This window comes from Suillus discolor (assembly GCF_016758755.1).
Source record: "Suillus discolor strain FC423 chromosome Unknown F5147scaffold_14, whole genome shotgun sequence".
Classification (NCBI taxonomy): Eukaryota; Fungi; Basidiomycota; class Agaricomycetes; order Boletales; family Suillaceae; genus Suillus; species Suillus discolor.
Genome location: NW_024541261.1, coordinates 555605 through 576565, shown reverse-complemented (window position 1 = coordinate 576565; position 20961 = coordinate 555605). Strand labels below are relative to the sequence as shown.

The window sequence follows — 20961 nt, the reverse complement described above, 5'->3', positions numbered from 1 at the left end:
GCTCACTCTGAGGCTTGCAGGGTCACACTTTATATTAATGGTGATTTCCTTTGGACTTACCTAGTTCAGTGGCCCCTGACTCGAAGAAGTTCGTGCTGTGGCAACATGGGAATTCGTGGAATTCATGCCTGGCCTTGTGCCACTCATGCCCCGCTCGTCCCACTAATGCCCTCCTCATGCCTCACATCTTCCTAAGTCAAGTTCAGTAACTACTTGGGCTGGACGTTCCAAATGTTCCGATTCTCAGTGAGTCAGGGCTTGCAACTACCACTAATTGAACTAAGAAATGTTGTCACTCTTTCAGATTGTTCCATAGTGTCTTTTGAGGTGCCAGTTCCATATGATTCATGATTCTCTATCTAACTCTTTCAAACTGCTCCTTAGTGTCTCTGGAGGCACCAGTTCCTTCAACTCTTTCAGATTGTTCCATAGTGTCTTTTGAGGTGCCGGTTCCATATGATTCATGATTCTCTATCTAACTCTTTCAAACTTCTCCTTAGTGTCTCTGGAGGCGCCAGTTCCTCATGATGATACAGACTTTCCTCAAGTGCTCGTCACCACCCAATGCACCGCATCATAAATCTCTGGGTCATGAGATATTTAAGCTGTCTAGCATGCACTTGGCAGGCTACCTTCAGAGCGCCATGTCAGACTATGAACTTCTCACCCAGTACACTGAGGATGCCTATGCCAAAGAAGATCGAATTTGCGACCGTCCGTCTTGCATGGCCAACATTAGGACTGGAGAGCCATGTTTTTATGTTGCGACCATCGAGCCAGGTCAACGTGGGCGCTATGTGTGTGAATCCTGCCACTTGCATTATGAGAATAAACGAGCTACTTCAGTGAGACCTACAGGTATGTGATCACCATCTAATTGACGAGTTGCTGGCTTACAGACTACTGACTCAGGTAGTCGAACCTTACAATCACAAGGCCGCGCCCCTCCTGATCTGTGGAGGTTTATGATCTGATTTATCACAGCGACACCTAATCCGCCTCCTGTCGTTGCTGTACCTGGTGGTTCTCATGCTAGAGGGCCAGATATTAGAATCCCTACATCGTGGCAAGGTTCATTGTCCATCCAGCATTCGTCACAACAAGGTGCCATTGGGTATTCATCGCAACACACACTTTATGCTGCTGAGCGTGACCGCTGGGGGAAAATGGCATATGCTTCGTCTCTAGCAGAGACCATTTTGCTTGAAATTACTGTGGTTCACGAAGGTGCCGGAGCATGCAAAAAACGAGGTGTTGTTATTGGAGTATGTTTACATCTTAAAACGTGCTGTGACTTACTTACACTTCAGCTTACTAGAACATATGTGAGGGTAAGAAGGACGTTGATGCTCGAATTGACGCGTCTGGGCTCATCAAGCTAGCTTTGGAGACTGTCATCCCAAAGTTATGCAAATTCAATGGAGAATTTGTCTGGCATGTTGAGGAGTTCGTAATCCGAGATGCTGCATGGGTGGACCTATCCAATCACCCGCAATCGGTTCCCTATTTCTATGATCAATGCCTGCAGCCATCTCGCAAAGGCACCAAATCGACCTTCAAATCTAAACAATTTGCGCTGATGGTTGTTGTCCCAGAGGCTCAGTGGAATGAATACGAGAGTTGGTTGGAACTTCGTGCAGAAATGGTACATATTTTTTATGTTGTCTATTTACTAGTGCCCTAACCTTAGTTTTGTGGTCCAGGAAGCTGAAGCTATCCGAACGAGCTGCACTCAGTCTAGCGAACGTGCTACTGCTCACACAGCTGTCGGTTTCAATGTGCCCTCATCAGCAACAACTTCGCTCGCTGAAAACAAGCTTTTCTTACCATCCATGACCACCAACAATTCTGTGACAGTCTCTACCAAGAGAGCCCACCAGCGTGCTGAAAGCTCTAGCAGTCTCAGTGGTACTTCATCTCCACCTCGAAAGAAGAATCCACCTCCCGCAGCTTTTCATTCACCTGATCATGATCTGCTCAAAGAAGTCTTGAAGATTGGCGGAGGTGCCAACTTAAATGTAAAGCAAGGTATGCTCGTTCATCAATTTCTCAAATTGCATCAGCGCTTACTAGTATTTTATAGTCTTTGGACTACATAGCGAAAATGTGCAATTCCACCCAATCCCTACCCGCGATATCACCAACCTCTTGCTACACAAACAGCATCATTCATTTTCGGTGGACACAGCTGAATCTTCCATTGGACAGCTGACTATTGATACATCGACGGATGGCTTCATTGGAATTGGTGGCTTCAAGACTGCGAACGCTGGATGGCTCACACTCACAGCTCCTCCCAAGACTGGTCTTGGATCAGTGGCTCGTCATAAGGTCGTGGTCAAACGGCCATTCGAAAAAGTATTTCCGACTGCTATGAAGGTTGGAGCTTATAAAGTCGGCCGGTATTCACTTGTCGACGAGCTACAGAAGCTATTCAGAGAGGCCAACGTCTTATACTGGTCCAAGTCTTTATTAAAGCTCACATACGACTTTATTGATCATTCCATTGCATCCTCACCTGAACCCCCGCCATTCGCTGTCCCACGTGTTTGATTTGTAGAAGCTGGCCTTGCATTGTGCCACAACCAAGGTGGTAGCAAGCCTGGAGCGAAGACAGGGTCAACACAGGCTGTCTTTCTCCTTGAAGAGCTCATTGAGGGTGGTGATGATATGTTTGTCAAATTCATCCACAATATGGATGCCAATCCATTGCTTGATGAATTGGACTATGGCTATGACATGGCCGAATTCTTTGTTTTCACGCAGCATGTCCAGTATGTCAAGACTGGCAAGCTAGCTTTCATATCCGACTATCAGGGTATGTCTGATTTTCAATACATTCAATCCTCAGCGCTGAATGACCCAATGTATTCAGGTAGTACAGTACTACTCACAGATCCTCAGATCCTGACTCATCCATATGTCTTTTTCATTTGTTCAGACTCAATACCGATGTTGGGATAGGTCGGTCAGCAATGGATGTGATATTTTTGGCGAGGGAAATATCGAGGCATCTGTCAGCAAATTCGAAGACCAGCATGCCTGCAACGAGTACTGTGAATGGTTTGGGCTGGAGATATTTGTGAAGGAAGCGAACAACGATGAAGCAGCTGCGGATGACGATGAAGTAGTTGTAGAAAATTAGATTGATGCTCGTTGGACTGATACATGGTACTATACTATTTTCTTGCATTCGAAGTGTTAGATAATTACATTGATGTGCGACATGTACTCGATATAATATTGTAATGGCACTTGAAAAACATCACTGGCAGGCCCTACGCTGTCACATGACCAAGAAAACGTGGCACTTTTTCCTTGAGTGACGTCAGCACTCAAGGAAAAAGTGCCATGTGGCTTGTATCATGTGACTACTCAGTGTCAGGGATATATATAATTTTCTTGCGTGTGAGGTGTCCGGTGTCCCAATCGTGTGACTACCTCATTTGGTGCATGTCACATCGTGTAACGGAGCGCGCGCGTCCGGCTTTCCATAGGCTTCCCATTGTGGTAAACATCTGAATATCTCAAGAGTGTCGCCTTCGATGATTCGGAAAGTGAGTGAATTGGAAAATAAACGTAACATGAATTTCCGCAATAGGAAACACAACCGTCCAAGTGGCTTGGCTTGCTCTGATCCATTTAGTACTCGTCCAAATTTAATAATAAGCCTGCGCATTATGTGATTTATATCTTACAATTTTCATTCTAACACAATGTTCTCCCCCATCAGGAACATCTCTGTCCTAGATCGTCATCAATGTATATGCATCCTCGATGCTGGCCCATGTCCTTAACGATTTCTTTCCTGTCAGCTCATCAATTGAGTTCACGTTCAGCACATTCACAAGACGACTGATTCACAACGCTTCCTCGGCACCTTTCACTTAGCTCAATCTACCTCACTTCTCGTCTCATCACTAGTGGCCTGGCGGGCCAATCTGTCTGACTTGAAGGTGTGTCGCTCAACATATGACAAGGTCATATGTTTGCTGAAATCTAATAACACGAATTCATTAGCGCGAAAAGTCATCCTGCACCGCAAGCATATCCATGTTCATTAAGCTCGACTCAAGAAGACGATGGAAATTTGCCGTTCGAGTTTCATCGTGAGGTATGCTTCATATTCCACTCCAATACCACAGCCAGGGCGACTCATATGACTGAAGGGGTAGGTCACTGACATTCTTTCTGCGACCAGGGACAGTTTACTGCTTCTCATCGAAAATGTTCGTATAGTGGCAACAACCTGTTGGAGAGATTAGTAGAGATGACTTGAAGATAGTCAAAGAGTTCACAAGCGACGCCCATATAGAACATGGAGGTTGAAAGTTTGTCCTTCGCTTATGTTTATCTCGTGCATCTAACGTCTAATGTCTACCATAAAGCGTTGAATGTCACCTAGCCCATATGTCACCGTCCAGTTTCGTCATCCACAATATATTGCATTGATGTCAAAGACAGACATCGAGCGTTACCGAAAGAGTTATCCCTGACGACAAGACAAGGGTAACGAGTAGCAGAGGGCATCGAACACGGGAGTTCCCTTTCACATTGGCTTTGGAGATGTGGCTACTAACTCTGAAGATTTTGGTGCTGGATGCAGGCGGACCAATGTTTGACAGGAGCATAGACGACACTTTGATAGGTTCCACTTGGTATATCTCCTAAGCTAATCTCACAATGTACAGAGCTACATCCACCCCTTCGAATCTATCTGTCTGAAATACTGACAGCCTTTCTGATATCCAGCTACAATTCCTGCACATGCATCAGCCACAAAGATGTCCCAGAAAGTCTGGCAGCATTGAAGAGTGCGTCAGTGAACAAGTCTATTACAGGAAAACTTCACAACTTCGTTATAACGTGAACGAGAGGTAGGTTTGAGGATGAGTCGAGGAGGTGCTGAGCCGTTCACAAGTACGCGTACGTTTTGAATCATTAGTGCCTACCATAGGAAATGAATATCGAATACCGGCTATATCTTGCTTGAAGTCGTCGTGTCAAAGTAGGCTTAAGCATGACACGACACGATACAATACTAGGTGCATGCTTCATGGACAGATTAGGACTCGTTTTGGAGCGAATGCAATTGCAAGCAGTACACATACGAGCCACGAGTCGAAGCAGCCAGCCGGGATTTGCTTCTGACTTGACTCGGCTTCTAACTGGCATTTCATTGATTACATTGGCGGCGGTTAGTCGAGGTTCGGGGTGAAACTTGAAGGCGCGGGTAGGCTTGACCAGTGACCTAGCTCCCATGATCTAAGTACCCAAGTAGCAGACGAAGTTGCAAACGAGTTCAGTACACCAGAACTTTGGTGAATATTCTAGTCGAAAAACAAAACGGCAGAGTATACGAAAACAAGATAGCTAGAATGCAAGAATGTATCAGGGTCATTTGTACGACAGAATGAAAGAGCATCGCAGATCAACAACTCGTGAATATATACCAGACGACAACAATACGACGTAGAACTACACACCAATGTGAATAAAAACCATCCTCTGCTCGAGCGGCACTTTCGTCTTCACCGCGTGCGTAGCACAGTTGAGTGCCCAGGCTGCCCTCGTGCAGTCCATGACACCACCATTCTTCAAATCTCCAAACATATACCCGTAAAAAGCTTCGACGACGTGTTTCGCGACAGCATCGTCGACCTCCCACAGCGTGCCAACGACGCTCTTGAACCCTGAAAACTGGAGACCAGCTGCGAGGTGAATTACTTCGTCCGGCGTCTCCTCATCGCCTACAGCAGTGTGACAAGCCGATAAGAACGCGAACTCGGCCTGCGGAAGATGTCTCTCCATGATATCGAGCAGCGTCAAATGTTCGTCTTTCATGACGAAATGCGAATCGTAAGGCTGTTTAGGATCCTGCTTGCCATGACAAGCGAGGTGCAACCAGGTGTTCTGCTGCAAGGCTGAGAGTGCACCTGCTCGTGTGGCTTCATCGCCAGAAATAGTGGTGCGGTGGGCTGTCGCAGGAACGAGCTTATGGACAAGCTCGAGCTCGCTGTCGACGGCCAATAGCGCCTTGCCCTTCCCTGCAGCCGGTTGACCCTGTCCGATGGCCACAAAGGACGGAGGCACGCGCTTCTTCATCAACTGTCTAGATCTGATCAGAGCCGAAAGTGTTGGCGTGTAAGAGCAGATGTAGAGATCCTCCAGGCATGGCTCCTTCCCAGAACGATCCGCCTTTGTTTGAAACGGGTGAGCTGCATGGAGAGGAATTGACGTGAAAGCTGCAGTCGGACACAGCCAGATTCGAGAGCGGCGCTGTAGTTTGAGGACGTGCTCGAGTACGTCGACGATGGGTAGCATGATCTGGTCCCATATTATCCGCAAAAGCACTATGAGATCCGTCCTCGACTCCCGTGGGTTCATCCGAGATGAATCTCGTATTGCCCTGGTGAAGCGATCCTTAAGAATCTTGAGATCTGCGAGAGTGATGGACGGCAAAGGAACATGATGGGGGTCTCCTGACGTCGGGACGATGACGGCGCTGCACGAGTATTGACTGGCAACGAGGATGATGACAGGGCCCTGGCGCGCTGCGGCTTGCAGGTCTTCATATGAAGGTGGAAGCAGGAACCGCGAGAACGCCGGAAGATTGCGTATCTCAGCTACAGCTGCTTCCCATTGCCTTGTAAGTCTCCTATACTCCATTGCTTCCCGATCAGCAGCAGCTCTGTCGGTGATGGTTGCAGAACTCTGGGCTGCATTGGAAACGAGTTTGCTCAGCTCCAAATAATTGTGGGCCAGTGTCGGATTTGCCGACTCGAGGTCTTCGACTGGAGTCCTGAGTCGAGATGCCAGCGACCATTGCTGGCCACGACCCTGCTCCACAAGTTCAAGTGCTTGTCGTAGATTGTCACGACGTATGGCACATGAGGCTGCATCTACAGGAAGTGACCGCGCACCACGAAAGGCGGTTGCAGCCTCACGCCGCGAGGTGATCGACGATCGTGTCATCACATGGCTGTCAAAATGTTCAAAGCACATCTGGTATGCTTCTAGGGCTGATTCATGTCCACAAACTTCTGCTTGGCGAGCCCACTCAATAACCTCCTCAATGCGTTGCGGAAATCCTTGAGTAGGATGTCTTGATGCAAATCTGAAGTTCTCTATAGCGAGCGACAAATCAGCAGGATCATGTAGAATCTGGTAACGAGACATATAGGCTTCCCGCAGCTCGAAATATGAGTAGTATCTGTCTGGGTGCAGTGAATGCAAAGCCTCCAATGATTCTTGGCAAAGTTTAATGGCCTCCTCGACATCTTCATTTTTCTGAGTTTGCGCGAAACGAGAGCAGAGCGCTGAGCTCAAATTGGAAAGATTTACATGGCGCTCTGGATGGTCAAGCCGCTTTAACCCAAGGGATTCGCGATAGAAATCAATGGCCTCGTTAAGATCCTCCCTAATCTGTGATTTGTCATATCTGGTTTGGAGCGCGAGGGCCAGGTTGTTAAGTATGGTGTCACGACCTGAATGCCCACATGGGCGCAAAGTCAGTGCCTCGCGATGGAGGCTGATAGCTCGGGTGATGTCGTCAATGTCGCTGCGTTTGTTGAAACGTTCCACGAGGATGCCCCCTAAGTTGTCCAATGAGTAATAACGAGATTTATGCCCAACAGGGCACAGGCGCAGCGCCTCTTCGTGCAAAGATATGGCCTCATCGAGGTCATTAGGTTTGCCTTGGTGATCGAAGCGAGACTGGAGGGATTCAGCCAAGTTGTTCAGGTAGATATCACGGCCAGCATGTCCCTCGGGACACAGAGATACGGCTTCGCGACGAAGTTGTATGCTCGTGTCAATATCATCGATGCTGCCGTGCTGATCAAAGCGTACTTTAACCGCTCGTGCAAGCTTGTCGAGAGCTCTGGGACGCAGTTGATGGCCCAGAGGACAGAGCTCGAGGACGACTCTTCGAAGATGGATGCCTTCATCGGATGCGTCTATTGGAAGTTTGTTGCATCCGCCAATCACATAATCAACACCATTTTCCCCTGCCGCGATACTACGAAGGTAGGTGCCCTCTGGACAGAGAGGCAGTAGTTCATGACAGAGTTGCGCGGCTTCGCGGATGTCGACAGCAGTCCATTTCTTGTTGTGGCGCCAACTCAGCGCTTCGGTAAGATTATACAGAGATAAGGGATGACCGGGATGGGACTGCGGATGCAATGCAAGGGCGTCGCGGAAGTGGGAAGTGGTGGCATCGATGTCTTCAAAATCATTTCGGATGTAGCCTTTGAGGCGGGCCCACGCGAGGTTGGTGAGAGCCGTGGCATGGTCTGGATGGCCGACCGGACACAGGTCTAGAACCAACTGAAAATGCTCTATTGCGTCGTTCAGGTGAGAGACATTCTTGCTTGTCACGTATGCGGCCAATTGTGCGTGGCCCGCATCTGTGTCTCGAGCAATCTCGCAGTCTACAAGGGACTGCAGTTTGCGTTCTGTCAGCAAAAGCTAACAGGACAGATATCAGCGTCACTCACATCAAATAGTGCTTCGTCCTGATCGTCGCAAGCATGTACAATGGCAACCTTCAGCCGAAAGGAAGGGTGGAGACCATGCACGGGTGGGAAGGATATATCTACGAGACGTTAGTGTATGTGCACGAATGAGAAGCGAATCACTCACCAAATGGTTCATCTCCATGATCGAGTAGCTCATCCCACGACATCTGAAGTTCGCCAATGACCTCTCCACCGCCTAGCGGTCGACCAAGCTCAAAGGACGCCCTGATCTCGACTGACAATGCAGGCGAGGAGTGTGATGATCTATAAACCGATGATCAGTTCTCGCATCATGTCAGACAGTGTCCATGGACTTTACAGAGTGACAGAATCCCCCCACGTTACAGATCTATCAGATGATAGGACACTGATGGCTGATTTCCAGCGCCTCCTGGAGTCGACATTGATGAATATGTAGATGCCAGCAGGAATGCGCTTGGAAGGAACTTGAATATTCTTTCCGCTGATGACTGTAGATATTGTGTGAGGATGATAACATATACGAAGGTAGTTCAGAGGGGAGGGACTTGCCTTCAAGTCTGATATATCGGCTTTCTGAGCTACCGGGCATGATGGTGTGATGGAGCATATTGATGAGGATTGAAGATGGGCTGAGTGGTGTGGACGGAATCAACGAGAAAGTAAGACGGGGGTAAGGATGTGGTATGCGGATAGAGTTCAGCTGAGAGGGAAGTTGAGGGTTCAGATCATGCTATTTCCGTATTGTCGAGGGCTGTTCGGCACGATATAGACGCTGGTATGATTGCACTAAGCGCTGGGAATGAAGATCACCAGGATTAGCGGAAAAATTGAGAGTAGACAATGACATGACCAGTCTTCAGCGAAAGCGGACAGCCGAGGTCGAGCGAATCTCAGAGTGATTGGACTTGTATCATACTACTCGTCAGCACACCAAGGCGAGATGTATGTAGAATCGAGTGTATTTTGTATGGTAATGCGAACAATGTTAAAACCACTGAAGACGGCACGCTAAGAAGAACCGAATGATTGTATACGACTCGTCAAATTGAACTGATAACGGGGGGAGGATGATCTTGCCTGTGGACAGAGGAATTAGAACAGAATGTCAACTTGGATGTCCGTCCACACACACCGATCTCTCGCTTCCGTTGGCTCTGCACCACCACGGGCACTTTTTCTGCCCCGAGACATCCTGTAAGAGTTGTGATGATGGATAGATTGTAGACGGGTAACGGGCATGCCTACTACTTAGTATTGATTGATTAATAAGGTTGGTCACACTAAGTAACTGTGACCAGCACGGTCCTATGATTATCAAAGCAAAATATAGATTCTAAACCTGCGTAAACTGGCGCAAATATTGGTGGCCGAACAGACTCCAAATCATCGGCAGTGTGTTGAGAGTACATCCGAGTGCCGCCACACAAACCAAATACAGTTATCAATCGGTCCGTGAGACACTGTCTCTACCATGAAATACACCGAATTTTACTACTGCTGTCATTTACCTATGCGTCGGTGTCGACTCGAGAAGACCTTGAGATCAGCCGTTCGAGTCCTATCATCCCACGAATATCACTAGGCTAAGACAAGACCATGACCTGATGATGTTCACGGGTACCGGGGTGCTTTCGGATGCATCCGTGACGGTGCTTAGCATCCGTTTCAGCACTGGGTACCGAGGCCCAATATACAAACGAGGCGTTCTGACCAAGGTCTTCGTCCTAGACGATCTTGGGCCCTACAATCGTACGGTCACTCGATTCACCCAGAGACACAAAGGTTGTTTTACCCCTAGGTCCTGTTTACATCTTGCAGGGTGGTCTTCCGTCGTAAATCCGTTGCATGACACAGCTGAATACGAGGACAGTCGAATAATAAAGCGAAGGTGGAGAGTCAAAAGGGCGTCCATTATCATCTAAAACACACAATTTACCACGAATAAGAGAAGGAACAATGTGACATGTACCTCAGCGTCCCATGCTTGCGTGGTGGTATCAGGAAAGAACTCCCTTGCCGCATAAGGATAGCAGTATTGGGAAGCGGATCATAGAGCTCGAGGGGATTGACAAGCGAGACGCTCAACTCCAACATCTGCATATTCCTGACGACCTCCGGATCGCATACGCTCACGAGTTCATTGGCTCTCACAAATGTTCCGTGCAGTTCTGGCATGGGATCATCAGTGGACACGGAGATGTACTCCACAAGTTAAGATGTTGCAGCACACCAAGGGGAACAAAAGTTGACGAGAACCTTGGTATTTTGAGAGGATTAGGATGCATAGACAGGGAAAGGTTTCCATCTTTGGGAAGGTTGTATTACACTTGAAAGGGGCGGGTGGATGTGATTCAGAGTCCTGGGATAAGATGAAGCAAAGGACAGAAAGCGCGCAAGATTTCTGAATCGCAAGGTAATGTAATGTAAGGCATCGAAGTTTTAGGCTATAACAGACCTTGCAATGCGTTCCCTACAGAATTATTCAGGAATTGTGAGGCTGCGACTGGGTTGATTATAGAGACCGAACGTATGTGAAGACAGATAGTCCATGACTCAGACTGTCAAGCACCACGGAGTGAGACTGAGCCCCATGTCTGAATAAGCGGAAGAAGTTTTCTGGATGAACTCCATTCGGGTTCACTGGTCACTAGCTAGTGCGGCCCGGCCAATGACTACATATGGGTTTCCGCAACTTAACCCGGCTTCTAACTGGGCGTTAGTCGAGGTTCTATGGTACAGAAAGCTTGAAAATTGAAGAATGCCTGGTATGACCAGAAGGCGCGAGTCGGCCCCTACTATCTGAGTACCCAAGTAACAGACGAAGTTACAAACAAGTCAGTACACAAAAGCTTTGGTGAACATTCTAGTTGACAAAAAACGAGAGCATACGAAAACAAGATAGCTAGAGCGCAAGAATAGGTATATATCAGGGTCATTTGTACAACAGAATGAAATAGGATCACAGATCAACAACATGTGAATATATACCAGACATCAGCAATACAATGTAGAACTACACACCAATATGAACAAAAACCATCCTCTGCTCGAGCGGCACTTTCGTCTTCACCGCGTGTGTAGCACAGTTGAGTGCCCAGGCCGCCCTCGAACAGTCCATGACACCACCTTTCTTCAAATCTCCAAACATATACCCGTAAAAAGCTTCGACGACGTGTTTTGCGACAGCATCGTCGACCTCCCACAGCGTGCCAACGACGCTCTTGAACCCTGAAAACTGGAGACCAGCTGCGAGGTGAATCACTTCGTCGGGCGTCTCCTCATCGCCTACAGCGGTGTGACAAGCCGATAAGAATGCAAACTCGGCCTGCGGAAGATGTCTCTCTATTATATCGAGCAGTGTGAGATGTTCATCTTTCATGACAAAATGCGAATCGTAAGGCTGTTTAGGATCCTGCTTGCCATGACAAGCGAGGTGCACCCAGGTGTTCTGCTGCAAGGCTTCGAGCGCACCTGCTCGTGTGGCTGCGTCGCCAGACATAGTCGTGCGGTTGGCCCTCGCAGGGACGAGCTTATGGACAAGCTCGAGCTCGCTGTCGACAGCCAAGAGTGCCTTGCCCTTCCCTGCACCCGGTTGACCCTGTCCGATCGCCACAAAGGTCGGAGGCACGCGCTTCTTCATCAACTGTCTAGATCTGATCAGAGCAGAAAGTGTCGGCGTGTAAGAGCAGATGTAGAGATCCTCCAGGCATGGCTCCTTCCCAGAACGATCCAGCTTCGTTTGAAACGGGTGAGCTGCATGGAGAGGGATGGAGGTGAAAGCTGCAGTGGGACACAGCCATATTCGAGAGCGTTGCTTTAGTTTGAGACCGTGCTCGAGCACGTTGACGATCGGCAGCATGATCTGGTCCCATATTATGCGCAAGAGCACTATGAGATCCGTCCTCGACTCCCGTGGGTTCATCCGAGATGAATCTCGTATTGCCCTGGCAAAGCGATCCTTGAGAATATTAAGATCTGCGAGAGCAATGGACGGCAAAGGAACATGATGGGGGTCTCCTGACGTCGGGACGATGATGGCGCTGCATGAGTATTGACTTGCAATGAGGATGATGACAGGGCCTTGGCGCGCTGCTGCTTGCAGCTCTTCATATGAAGGTGGAAGCAGGAACCGCGAAAACGCCGGAAGATTGCGTATCTCAGCTACCGCTGCTTCCCATTGCCTTGTAAGTCTCCTATACTCTGTTGTTTCCCGATCGGCAGCAGCTCTGTCGGTGATGGTTGCAGAACTCTGAGCTGCATTGGAAACGAGTTTGCTCAGCTCCAAATAATTGTGGGCCAGTGTCGGATTTGCCGACTCGAGGTCTTCGACTGGAGTCCTGAGTCGAGATGCCAGCGACCATTGCTGGCCACGACCCTGCTCCACAAGTTCAAGTGCTTGTCGTAGATTGTCACGACGTATGGCACATGAGGCTGCATCTACAGGAAGTGACCGCGCACCACGAAATGCGGTTGCAGCCTCACGCCGCGAGGTGATCGACGATCGTGTCATCACATGGCTGTCAAAATGTTCAAAGCACATCTGGTATGCTTCTAAGGCAGATTCATGTCCACAGACTTCTGCTTGGCGAGCCCACTTAATAACCTCCATGATGCGTCGCGGAAATCCTTGAGTAGGATGTCTTGATGCAAATCTGAAGTTCTCTATAGCGAGCGACAAATCAGCAGGGTCGTGTAGAATCTTGTAACGAGACATATAGGCTTCCCGTAGCTCGAAATATGAGTAGTATCTGTCTGGGTGCAGTGAATGCAAAGCCGCCAATGATTGTTGGCAAAGTTTAATGGCCTCCTCGACATCTTCATTTTTCTGAGTTTGCCTGAAACGAGAGCAGAGCACCGAGCTCAAATTGGAAAGATTTACATGGCGCTCTGGATCGTCAAGCCGCTTTATCCGAAGAGATTCGCGATACAAATCAATGGCCTCGTTAAGATCCTCCCTAACATCCGATTTGGCATATCTGGTTTGGAGCGCGAGGGCCAGGTTGTTAAGCGTGGTGTCACGACCTGGATGCCCAGATGGGCACAAAGTCAGTGCCTCGCGATGGAGGCTGATAGCTCGGGTGATGTCATCAATGTCGCCGCGTTTCTTGAAACGTTCCACGAGGACGCCCCCTAGGTTGTCCAATGAGTCATTACGATATTGGTGCCCAACAGGGCACAGGCGCAGCGCCTCTTCGTGCAAAGATATGGCCTCATCGAGGTCATTAGGTTGACCTTGGTGATCGAAGCGGGACAAGAGTGACTCGGCCAAGTTGTTCAGGTAGTTATCACGGTCAGCATGTCCCTCGGGGCACAGAGACACGGCTTCACGACGAAGTTGTATGCTCGTGTCGAGATCATCGATGCTGCCGTGCTGATCAAAGCGTGCTTCAACTGCTTCTGCAAGCATGTCGAGGGTTTCGGGACGGAGTTGATGGCCCAGGGGACAGAGCTCGAGGACGACTCTTCGAAGATGGATGCCTTCATCGGATGCGTCTACCGGGAGATCATTACATTCATCAATTACATAATCGATACTGTTTTTCCCTGCTGCGATGCTACGAAGGTAGGTGCCCTCTGGACAGAGAGGCAGTAGTTCATGATAGAGTTGTGCGGCTTCGCGGATGTCGGCAGCAGTACTTTTCTTCTTGTGGCGCCAAGTGAGCGCTTCGGTGAGATTGTATAGAGATAAGGGATGATCGGGATGGCGCTGCGGACGCAATGCAAGGGCGTCGCGGAAGAGGGAAGTGGTGGCATCGATGTCTTGAATATCATTTCGGATGTAGCCTTTGAGGCGGGCCCACGCGAGGTTGGTGAGAGCCGTTGCATGATCCGGATGGCTGACCGGACACCGGTCCAGAACCAACTGAAAATGCTCTACAGCGTCGTTCAGGTGAGAGACTGTTTTGCTCGTCGCGTATGCGGCAAATTGTGCGTGGCCCGCATCTGTGTCTCGGGCAATCTCGCAGTCTACGAGGGACTGCAGTTTGCGTTCTGTGAGCACAAGCTAACAGGACAGATACCAGCGTTACTCACATCAAACAGTGAGTCATCCTGATCGTCGCAAGCATGTACAATGGCGGCCTTCAGCCTAAGGGAAGGGTGAACACCGCGCACGGGTGGGAAGGATAAATCTACGAGACATCAGTATATGTGCATGAATAAGAAGCGAATCACTCACCAAATGGCTCATCTCCATGATCGAGTAGTTCATCCCATGACATCTGAAGTTCGCCGATGAGCTCTCCACCGCCTAGCATTCGACCAAGCTCAAAGGACGCCCTGATCACCACTGACAACGCAGGCAAGGAATGTGATGATCTATGAACCAATGATCAGTTCTCGCATCGTGTCAGAAAGTCTGCATGGACTTTACAGAGTTATAGAATTCCCCCACATTACAGATTCATCAGACGATGAGACACTGATGGCTGATTTCCAGCGTCCCCGAGAGTCAACATTGACGGATATGTAGATTCCAGCGGGAATGCGCTCGGAAGGGACTTGAAGATTCTTTCCACTGATAACTGTAGATCGAGTGTGAGGGTGATGAAACAGATACGAAGGTAATATAGAGGGACTCGCCTTCAAGTCTGATATATCGGCTTTCTGAGCTACCAGGCATGATGGTGTGAGAGAGCAAATTGATGAGGATTGAAGATGGGCTGAGTGGTATGGACAGAATCAGGAAGAAAGTAAGACAGGGTAAGGATATGGTAAGGGCTGTTCGGCACGATATAGACGCTGGTATGATTGCACTAAGCGCCGGGAATGAAGATCACCAGGATTAGCGGAAGAATCTAGAGTAGACAGTGTCATGACCAGTTTTCAGCGAAAGTGGACAGCCGAGGTCGAGCGAGTCTCAGAGTAATTGGACTTGTATCATACTGCTCAGCAGTACACCAAGGCGAGATGTAGAATCCAGTGTATTTTTTTCGTATGGTATTAGTAATGCGAACAATGTTAAAACCACTGAAGACGGCACGCAATCACCAAATAGATGGGCATCGACTCGTGGTTCCTTCTTTACCGCGTTCTCCTCGGCAACCAGTCTGGCCAGTGCCAGGAATTAAATTTTCTATTCGATTTCAGTTCAACTCCCGTGTGTAAGCTCGTTGCTTACGTACCTGAGTACTGAGTACTACTAGTTCCCATAATCAGCATAAAGCGTGCTTTGTTTATCACTGCCTTTTGGCGTAACTTACGGTTAAGGCAGGCTGCGTAACAAATCCACATTGCTACCTTGGCTACCTTTGCAGCATGTGTATATTGGGTGTGTAACGACTTGAAGCTCGACTCTTTGCTCATTCTAACTGTTGTTCCAGGTCTCAATCATGTTCCGCGTCACTCATAACATCGTCCATTGCACTCTGCTATCCCTTCTGACATGCTCTCGCAAACCCTCGTTGGTGTTTCCGCTTTTTGCGCGTCCCTCCAGCAGTTTATATTGTCGCTACCATAAAATACACTGGGCTTTACATTTTAACTTACTATGTGCTAAGTGAACGATACGACCCAGCGATAATATTCCAGGAGTAGCACGGGATGCGCATGTTCCCTTTGAACTTGGCGTGCTACTTTCACTGATGACTGACCTTGACACTAGTACTGTCCACTTTTTAGCATGTACGGGCTCTCCTGCTAACATTCTATCATTTGCCATCGTTCTCAGCGCTTTGTATAATCACACATATCGTATGTCAAACATACAAATGCCATGGAAATACACGCAACAAGACCTGGACCACCCACCTCTTCTCCCACCCCCATCTTTTCATACCCTTCCCTCCTCACTGCAGCTACCACTAAGCACGTCCTTGATCCTCCTGGGTTTCCTTCATCACACCAGTATGTTTGATGACTTGAAGGTGAGTCACTGCATATCACCTTTGTACCCGTTTCGTGATCCTTATGCTCGAATTGGATCTACAGTCATCAGCGCAAAAAATATGAATGTCCCCTCCTGGTGTACGCCTGCTGGCATCTACCTATGCGTCAGTGTCGACTCGAGAAGACGCTGAGCTCAGCCATTCGAATCCTATCATCATCCCACGAATATCTCACTAGGGTAGGATGAGACCATGACCTTGTGATGTCCACGGGTATTTGCGGATGGCCATCCGTCACGGTGTTTACATCCGTTTTAGCACCGAGGGCCAATCCACAAACGAGACGACCTGACCAAGGTCTTCGTGCCACACGATCTTGGGGCCTACAATCGTACGGTCACTCAAGTTTTGAAGGGTGGGTGTTGGAATGTTCACCTGGATGGTGAGGAAATGGTTTTCCATTGACAGAGTTATCGGGAACCAAATCTCCTTATGTATCAATAGAACATCGTCTGTGCGTTCAATTTGCATCATATTAAAATGTACTCAAATATAAAGATGTCCCATAGGCTCGTGACCAGGCTGGCATATACTATCACAAGTTGATTGCGAGTCTAGGTGGCACGCATGATTATGGCTAAAAACACAACAGACCTAGTAATTACAGTGAAAGCGCAAAGTAACCCAGGCCATTGAAATTCACCCATCCACCATGATATGAAGCCTGCCGAATGTAATTTGTACGAACGAACAAGCACATCGACACCACATTCGGTATTTCGCCACTTCGCATGCGACTCGCCCATGGAACAATCATATACTTCCATGTCCCATCTTTGTTGTCCATCGGTAATTGTGAATTTCACTCCGCGTCGGTTCCCACTTAGACTCAGCCATCATGCCTACAGTATTTGAGTGCTTGCTTCTATGTATCAGGGTCATTTTTGTACAACAGAATAAAAGAGGATCGCAGATCAACAACATGTGAATATATACCAGACGACAGCAATAAGACGTAGAACTACACACCAATATGAACAAAAACCATCCTCTGCTCAAGCGGCACTTTCGTCTTCACCGCGTGCGTAGCACAGTTGAGTGCCCAGGCTGCCCTCGTGCAGTCCATGACACCACCTTTCTTCAAATCTCCAAACATATACCCGTAAAAAGCTTCGACGACGTGTTTCGCGACAGCATCGTCGACCTCCCACAGCGTGCCAACGACGCTCTTGAACCCTGAAAACTGGAGACCAGCTGCGAGGTGGATCACTTCGTCGGGCGTCTCCTCATCGCCTACAGCGGTGTGACAAGCCGATAAGAACGCGAACTCGGCCTGCGGAATATGTCTCTCCATGATATCGAGCAGCGTCAGATGTTCGTCTCTCATGACGAAATGCGAATCGTAAGGCTGTTTAGGGTCCTGCTTGCCATGACAAGCAAGGTGCACCCAGGTGTTCTGCTGCAAGGCTGAGAGTGCACCTGCTCGTGTGGCTTCATCGCCAGAAATAGTGGTGCGGTTGGCAGTCGCAGGCACGAGCTTATGGACAAGTTCGAGCTCGCTGTCGACGGCCAATAACGCCTTGCCTTTCCCTGCACCCGGTTGACCCTGTCCGATGGCCACAAAGGACGGAGGCACGCGCTTCTTCATCAGCTGTCTAGATCTTATCAGAGCAGAAAGTGTCGGCGTGTAAGAGCAAATGTAGAGATCCTCCAGGCATGGCTCCTTCCCAGAACGATCCGCCTTTGTTTGAAACGGGTGAGCTGCATGGAGAGGGATGGACGTGAAAGCTGCAGTCGGACACAACCAGATGCGAGAGCGGCGCTGTAGTTTGAGGACGTGCTCGAGTACGTCGACGATGGGTAGCATGATCTGGTCCCATATTATGCGCAAGAGCACTATGAGATCCGTCCTCAACTCCCCTGGATTCATCCGAGATGAATCTCGTATTGCCCTGGCGAAGCGATCCTTAAGAATATTCAGATCTGTGAGAGCGATGGATGGCAAAGGAACATGATGGGGGTCTCCTGACGTCGGGACGATGATGGCGCTGCACGAGTATTGACTCGCAATGAGGATGATGACCGGGCCCTGCCGCGCTGCCGCTTGGAGGGCTTCATATGAAGGTGGAAGCAGGAACCGCGAGAACGTCGGAAGATTGCGTATCTCAGTTACCGCTGCTTCCCATTGCCTTGTAAGTCCCCTATACTCCATTGCTTCCCGATCGGCAGCAGCTCTGTCGGTGATGGTTGCAGAACTCTGAGCTGCATTGGAAACGAGTTTGCTCAGCTCCAAATAATTGTGGGCCAGTGTCGGATTTGCCGACTCGAGGTCTTCGACTGGAGTTCTGAGTCGAGATGCCAGCGACCATTGCTGGCCACGACCCCGCTCTGCGAGTTCAACTGCCTGTCGTAGATTGTCATGATATATGGCACATGAGGCTGCATCTACAGGCAGCGATCTGACACCATTGAAGACAGCAGCAGCTTCGCGTCGTAAAATTGTCGATGATCGCGTTGCCAAATGACGATCAAGAAGGTCGAAACACGTGTTGTAGGCCTCTAATGCGGATTCATCACCATGCTGCTCCGCGGCTACGGTCCAGTTGTATGCTATTATAATGCGTGATGGGAATCCTTGAGTGGGGTGCCCCGATGCAAGTCTGAAGTTCTCTATAGCGAGCGACAAATCAGCAGGGTCATGCAGAATCCGGTAACGAGACAAATAAGCCTCCTGCAGCCATATGTAGCTGAAATACCTGTCCGGGTGCAGTGAAGACAGAGCTGCCAATGATTGTTGGCAAAGAATAATGGCCTCCTCGACATCTTCATTCTTCTGAGTTTGCGTGAAACGAGAGCAGAGCACCGAGCTCAAACCGAAAAGAGTTGTGGGGCGCCCTGGATGGTCAAGCCCCTTTAACCGAAGAGATTCGCGATACAATTCGATGGCCTCGTTAAGATCCTCACTAACATGTGATTCGTTATATCTGGTTTGGAGAGCGAGGGCAAGGTTGTTAAGCGTGGTGTCATGACGTGGATGCCCAGGTAGGCACAACGTCAGTGCCTCGCGACGGAGGCTGATAGCTCGGGTGATGTCATCAATGTCGCCGCGTGTCTTGAAACGGTCGACGAGGACGCCCCCTAGGTTGTCCAATGAGTAATCACGATATTTGTGCCCAACAGGGCACAGGCGCAGTGCTTCTTCATGCAAAGAGATGGCCTCATCGAGGTCATTAGGTTTCCCTTGGTGATCGAAGCGGGACACGAGTGAGTCGGCCAAGTTGTTCAGGTAGGCATCACGCTCAGGATGTCCCTCTGGGCACAGAGACACGGCTTTACGACCAAGTTGTATGCTCGTGTCAATATCATCGATGCTGCCATGCTGATCAAAGCGTGTTTGAAGTGCTTGTGCAAGCTCGTCGAGGGTTCTGGGATGGAGTTGATGGCCCAGAGGACAGAGTTCGAGAACGACTCTTCGAAAGTGGATGCCTTCATCGGATGCGTCTATTGGAAGACGGTTGCACTCGTCGATCACATAATCGACACCATTTTTCCCTGCCGCGGTGCTGCGAAGGTAGGTGCCCTCTGGACAGAGAGGAAGTAGCTCCTGATAGAGTTGGGCGGCTTCGCGGATGTCGGCAGCAGTACCTTTCTTGGAGTGGCGCCAAATCAGCGCTCGGGCGAGATTGTATAGAGATAAGTGATGATCGGGATGGTGCTGCGGACGCAATGCAAGGGCGTCGCGGAAGAGGGAAGTGGTGGCACCAATGTCTTGAAAATCATTTCGCATGTAGCCTTTGAGGCGGGCCCACGCGAGGTTGGTGAGAGCCGTTGCATGATCCGGATGGCTGACCGGACACTGGTCCATAACCAATTGAAAATGCTCTATTGCGTCGTTCAGGTGAGAGACTGTCTCGCCCGTCACGTATGCGGCCAATTGTGTGTGGCCCGCATCTGTGGCTCGAGCAATCTTGCAGTCTACGACGGACTGCAGTTTGCATTATGTCAGCAAAAGCTACTAAAGGACAGATGCCAGCGTCACTCACATCCAACAGTGCGACATCCTGATCGTCGCAAGCATGTACAATGGTGGCCATCAGCTCAAGGGAAGGGTGAACACTGCGTACGGGTGGGAAGGATATGTCTACAAGACGTTAGTATACGTGCATGAATGAGAAGCGAATCACTCACCGAATGGCTCATCTCCATGATCGAGTAGCTCATCCCACGACATCTGAAGTTCGCCGATGACCTCTCCACCGCCTAGCGTTCGATCAAGCTCAAAGTGCGCCCTGATCTTCACTGACAACGCAGGTGAGGAGAGTGATGATCTATAAACTCAAGATCAGTTCTCGCATCGCGTTAGACAGTGTCCATGGACTTTACAGAGTGACAGAATTCCCCCACGTCACAGATCTATCAGATGATAAGATACTGATGGCTGATTTCCAGCGCCTCCGGGAGTCGACATTGATGGATACGTAGATGCCGGCGGGAATACGCCAGGAGGGGACCTGAATATTCTTTCCGCTGATGACTGTCGATATTGTGTGAGGATGATAATAGACATGAAGGTAGTTCGGAGGGACTCACCTTCAAGTCTGATATATCGGCTTTCTGAGCTACCAGGCATGATG

The 20961-nt window shown here is 49.2% G+C and overlaps 4 protein-coding genes across 4 annotated transcripts; 1 reads left to right on the top strand and 3 right to left on the bottom strand.

Annotated features, from left to right (window-relative positions):
* Positions 1-644: 644 nt before the first annotated feature.
* Positions 645-3145, top strand: F5147DRAFT_771228 (uncharacterized protein; the record flags this gene model as incomplete). The annotated part of the gene is made up of 9 exons (XM_041441211.1): positions 645-858; positions 917-961; positions 985-1265; positions 1319-1645; positions 1704-2028; positions 2084-2547; positions 2602-2818; positions 2876-2883; positions 2942-3145. 9 exons carry the CDS (start codon positions 645-647, stop codon positions 3143-3145), a joined length of 2085 nt encoding a protein of 694 aa, XP_041295485.1.
* A 2081-nt stretch (positions 3146-5226) lies between these two features.
* F5147DRAFT_74719 (CHAT domain-containing protein) lies at positions 5227-9358 on the bottom strand. Its single transcript, XM_041439921.1, has 6 exons — positions 9051-9358; positions 8839-8989; positions 8644-8783; positions 8499-8596; positions 5487-8442; positions 5227-5373 (listed from the first exon to the last, which is right to left on the bottom strand). The coding sequence occupies exons 1-6, from the start codon at positions 9106-9108 to the stop codon at positions 5303-5305; spliced, it is 3474 nt and encodes a 1157-aa protein (XP_041295484.1). The 5' UTR covers positions 9109-9358; the 3' UTR covers positions 5227-5302.
* A 2027-nt stretch (positions 9359-11385) lies between these two features.
* On the bottom strand, positions 11386-15006 carry F5147DRAFT_74675 (CHAT domain-containing protein). Its single transcript, XM_041439877.1, has 3 exons — positions 14680-15006; positions 14535-14632; positions 11386-14478 (listed from the first exon to the last, which is right to left on the bottom strand). The coding sequence occupies exons 1-3, from the start codon at positions 14756-14758 to the stop codon at positions 11515-11517; spliced, it is 3141 nt and encodes a 1046-aa protein (XP_041295483.1). The 5' UTR covers positions 14759-15006; the 3' UTR covers positions 11386-11514.
* A 2217-nt stretch (positions 15007-17223) lies between these two features.
* F5147DRAFT_74670 (CHAT domain-containing protein) lies at positions 17224-20513 on the bottom strand. The gene is made up of 2 exons (XM_041439875.1): positions 20371-20513; positions 17224-20312 (listed from the first exon to the last, which is right to left on the bottom strand). The coding sequence occupies exons 1-2, from the start codon at positions 20419-20421 to the stop codon at positions 17349-17351; spliced, it is 3015 nt and encodes a 1004-aa protein (XP_041295482.1). The 5' UTR covers positions 20422-20513; the 3' UTR covers positions 17224-17348.
* Positions 20514-20961: the final 448 nt, after the last annotated feature.

Excerpts from the sequence above, each read along its gene's own strand:
- F5147DRAFT_74719 (XM_041439921.1), bottom strand. The coding sequence starts at position 9,108 with ATGCTCCATCACACCATCATGCCCGGTAGCTCAGAAAGCCGATATATC. Across the intron at positions 8,784-8,838 it reads TGGGGGGATTCTGTCACTCT|ATCATCACACTCCTCGCCTG; the intron begins GTAAAGTCCATG and ends ATCGGTTTATAG. Across the intron at positions 8,443-8,498 it reads AGGACGAAGCACTATTTGAT|TCCCTTGTAGACTGCGAGAT; the intron begins GTGAGTGACGCT and ends CGCAAACTGCAG.
- F5147DRAFT_74675 (XM_041439877.1), bottom strand. The coding sequence starts at position 14,758 with ATGCTAGGCGGTGGAGAGCTCATCGGCGAACTTCAGATGTCATGGGAT. Across the intron at positions 14,633-14,679 it reads TCATGGAGATGAGCCATTTG|ATTTATCCTTCCCACCCGTG; the intron begins GTGAGTGATTCG and ends GATGTCTCGTAG. Across the intron at positions 14,479-14,534 it reads AGGATGACTCACTGTTTGAT|TCCCTCGTAGACTGCGAGAT; the intron begins GTGAGTAACGCT and ends CGCAAACTGCAG.
- F5147DRAFT_74670 (XM_041439875.1), bottom strand. The coding sequence starts at position 20,421 with ATGGCCACCATTGTACATGCTTGCGACGATCAGGATGTCGCACTGTTG. Across the intron at positions 20,313-20,370 it reads AGGATGTCGCACTGTTGGAT|TCCGTCGTAGACTGCAAGAT; the intron begins GTGAGTGACGCT and ends TGCAAACTGCAG.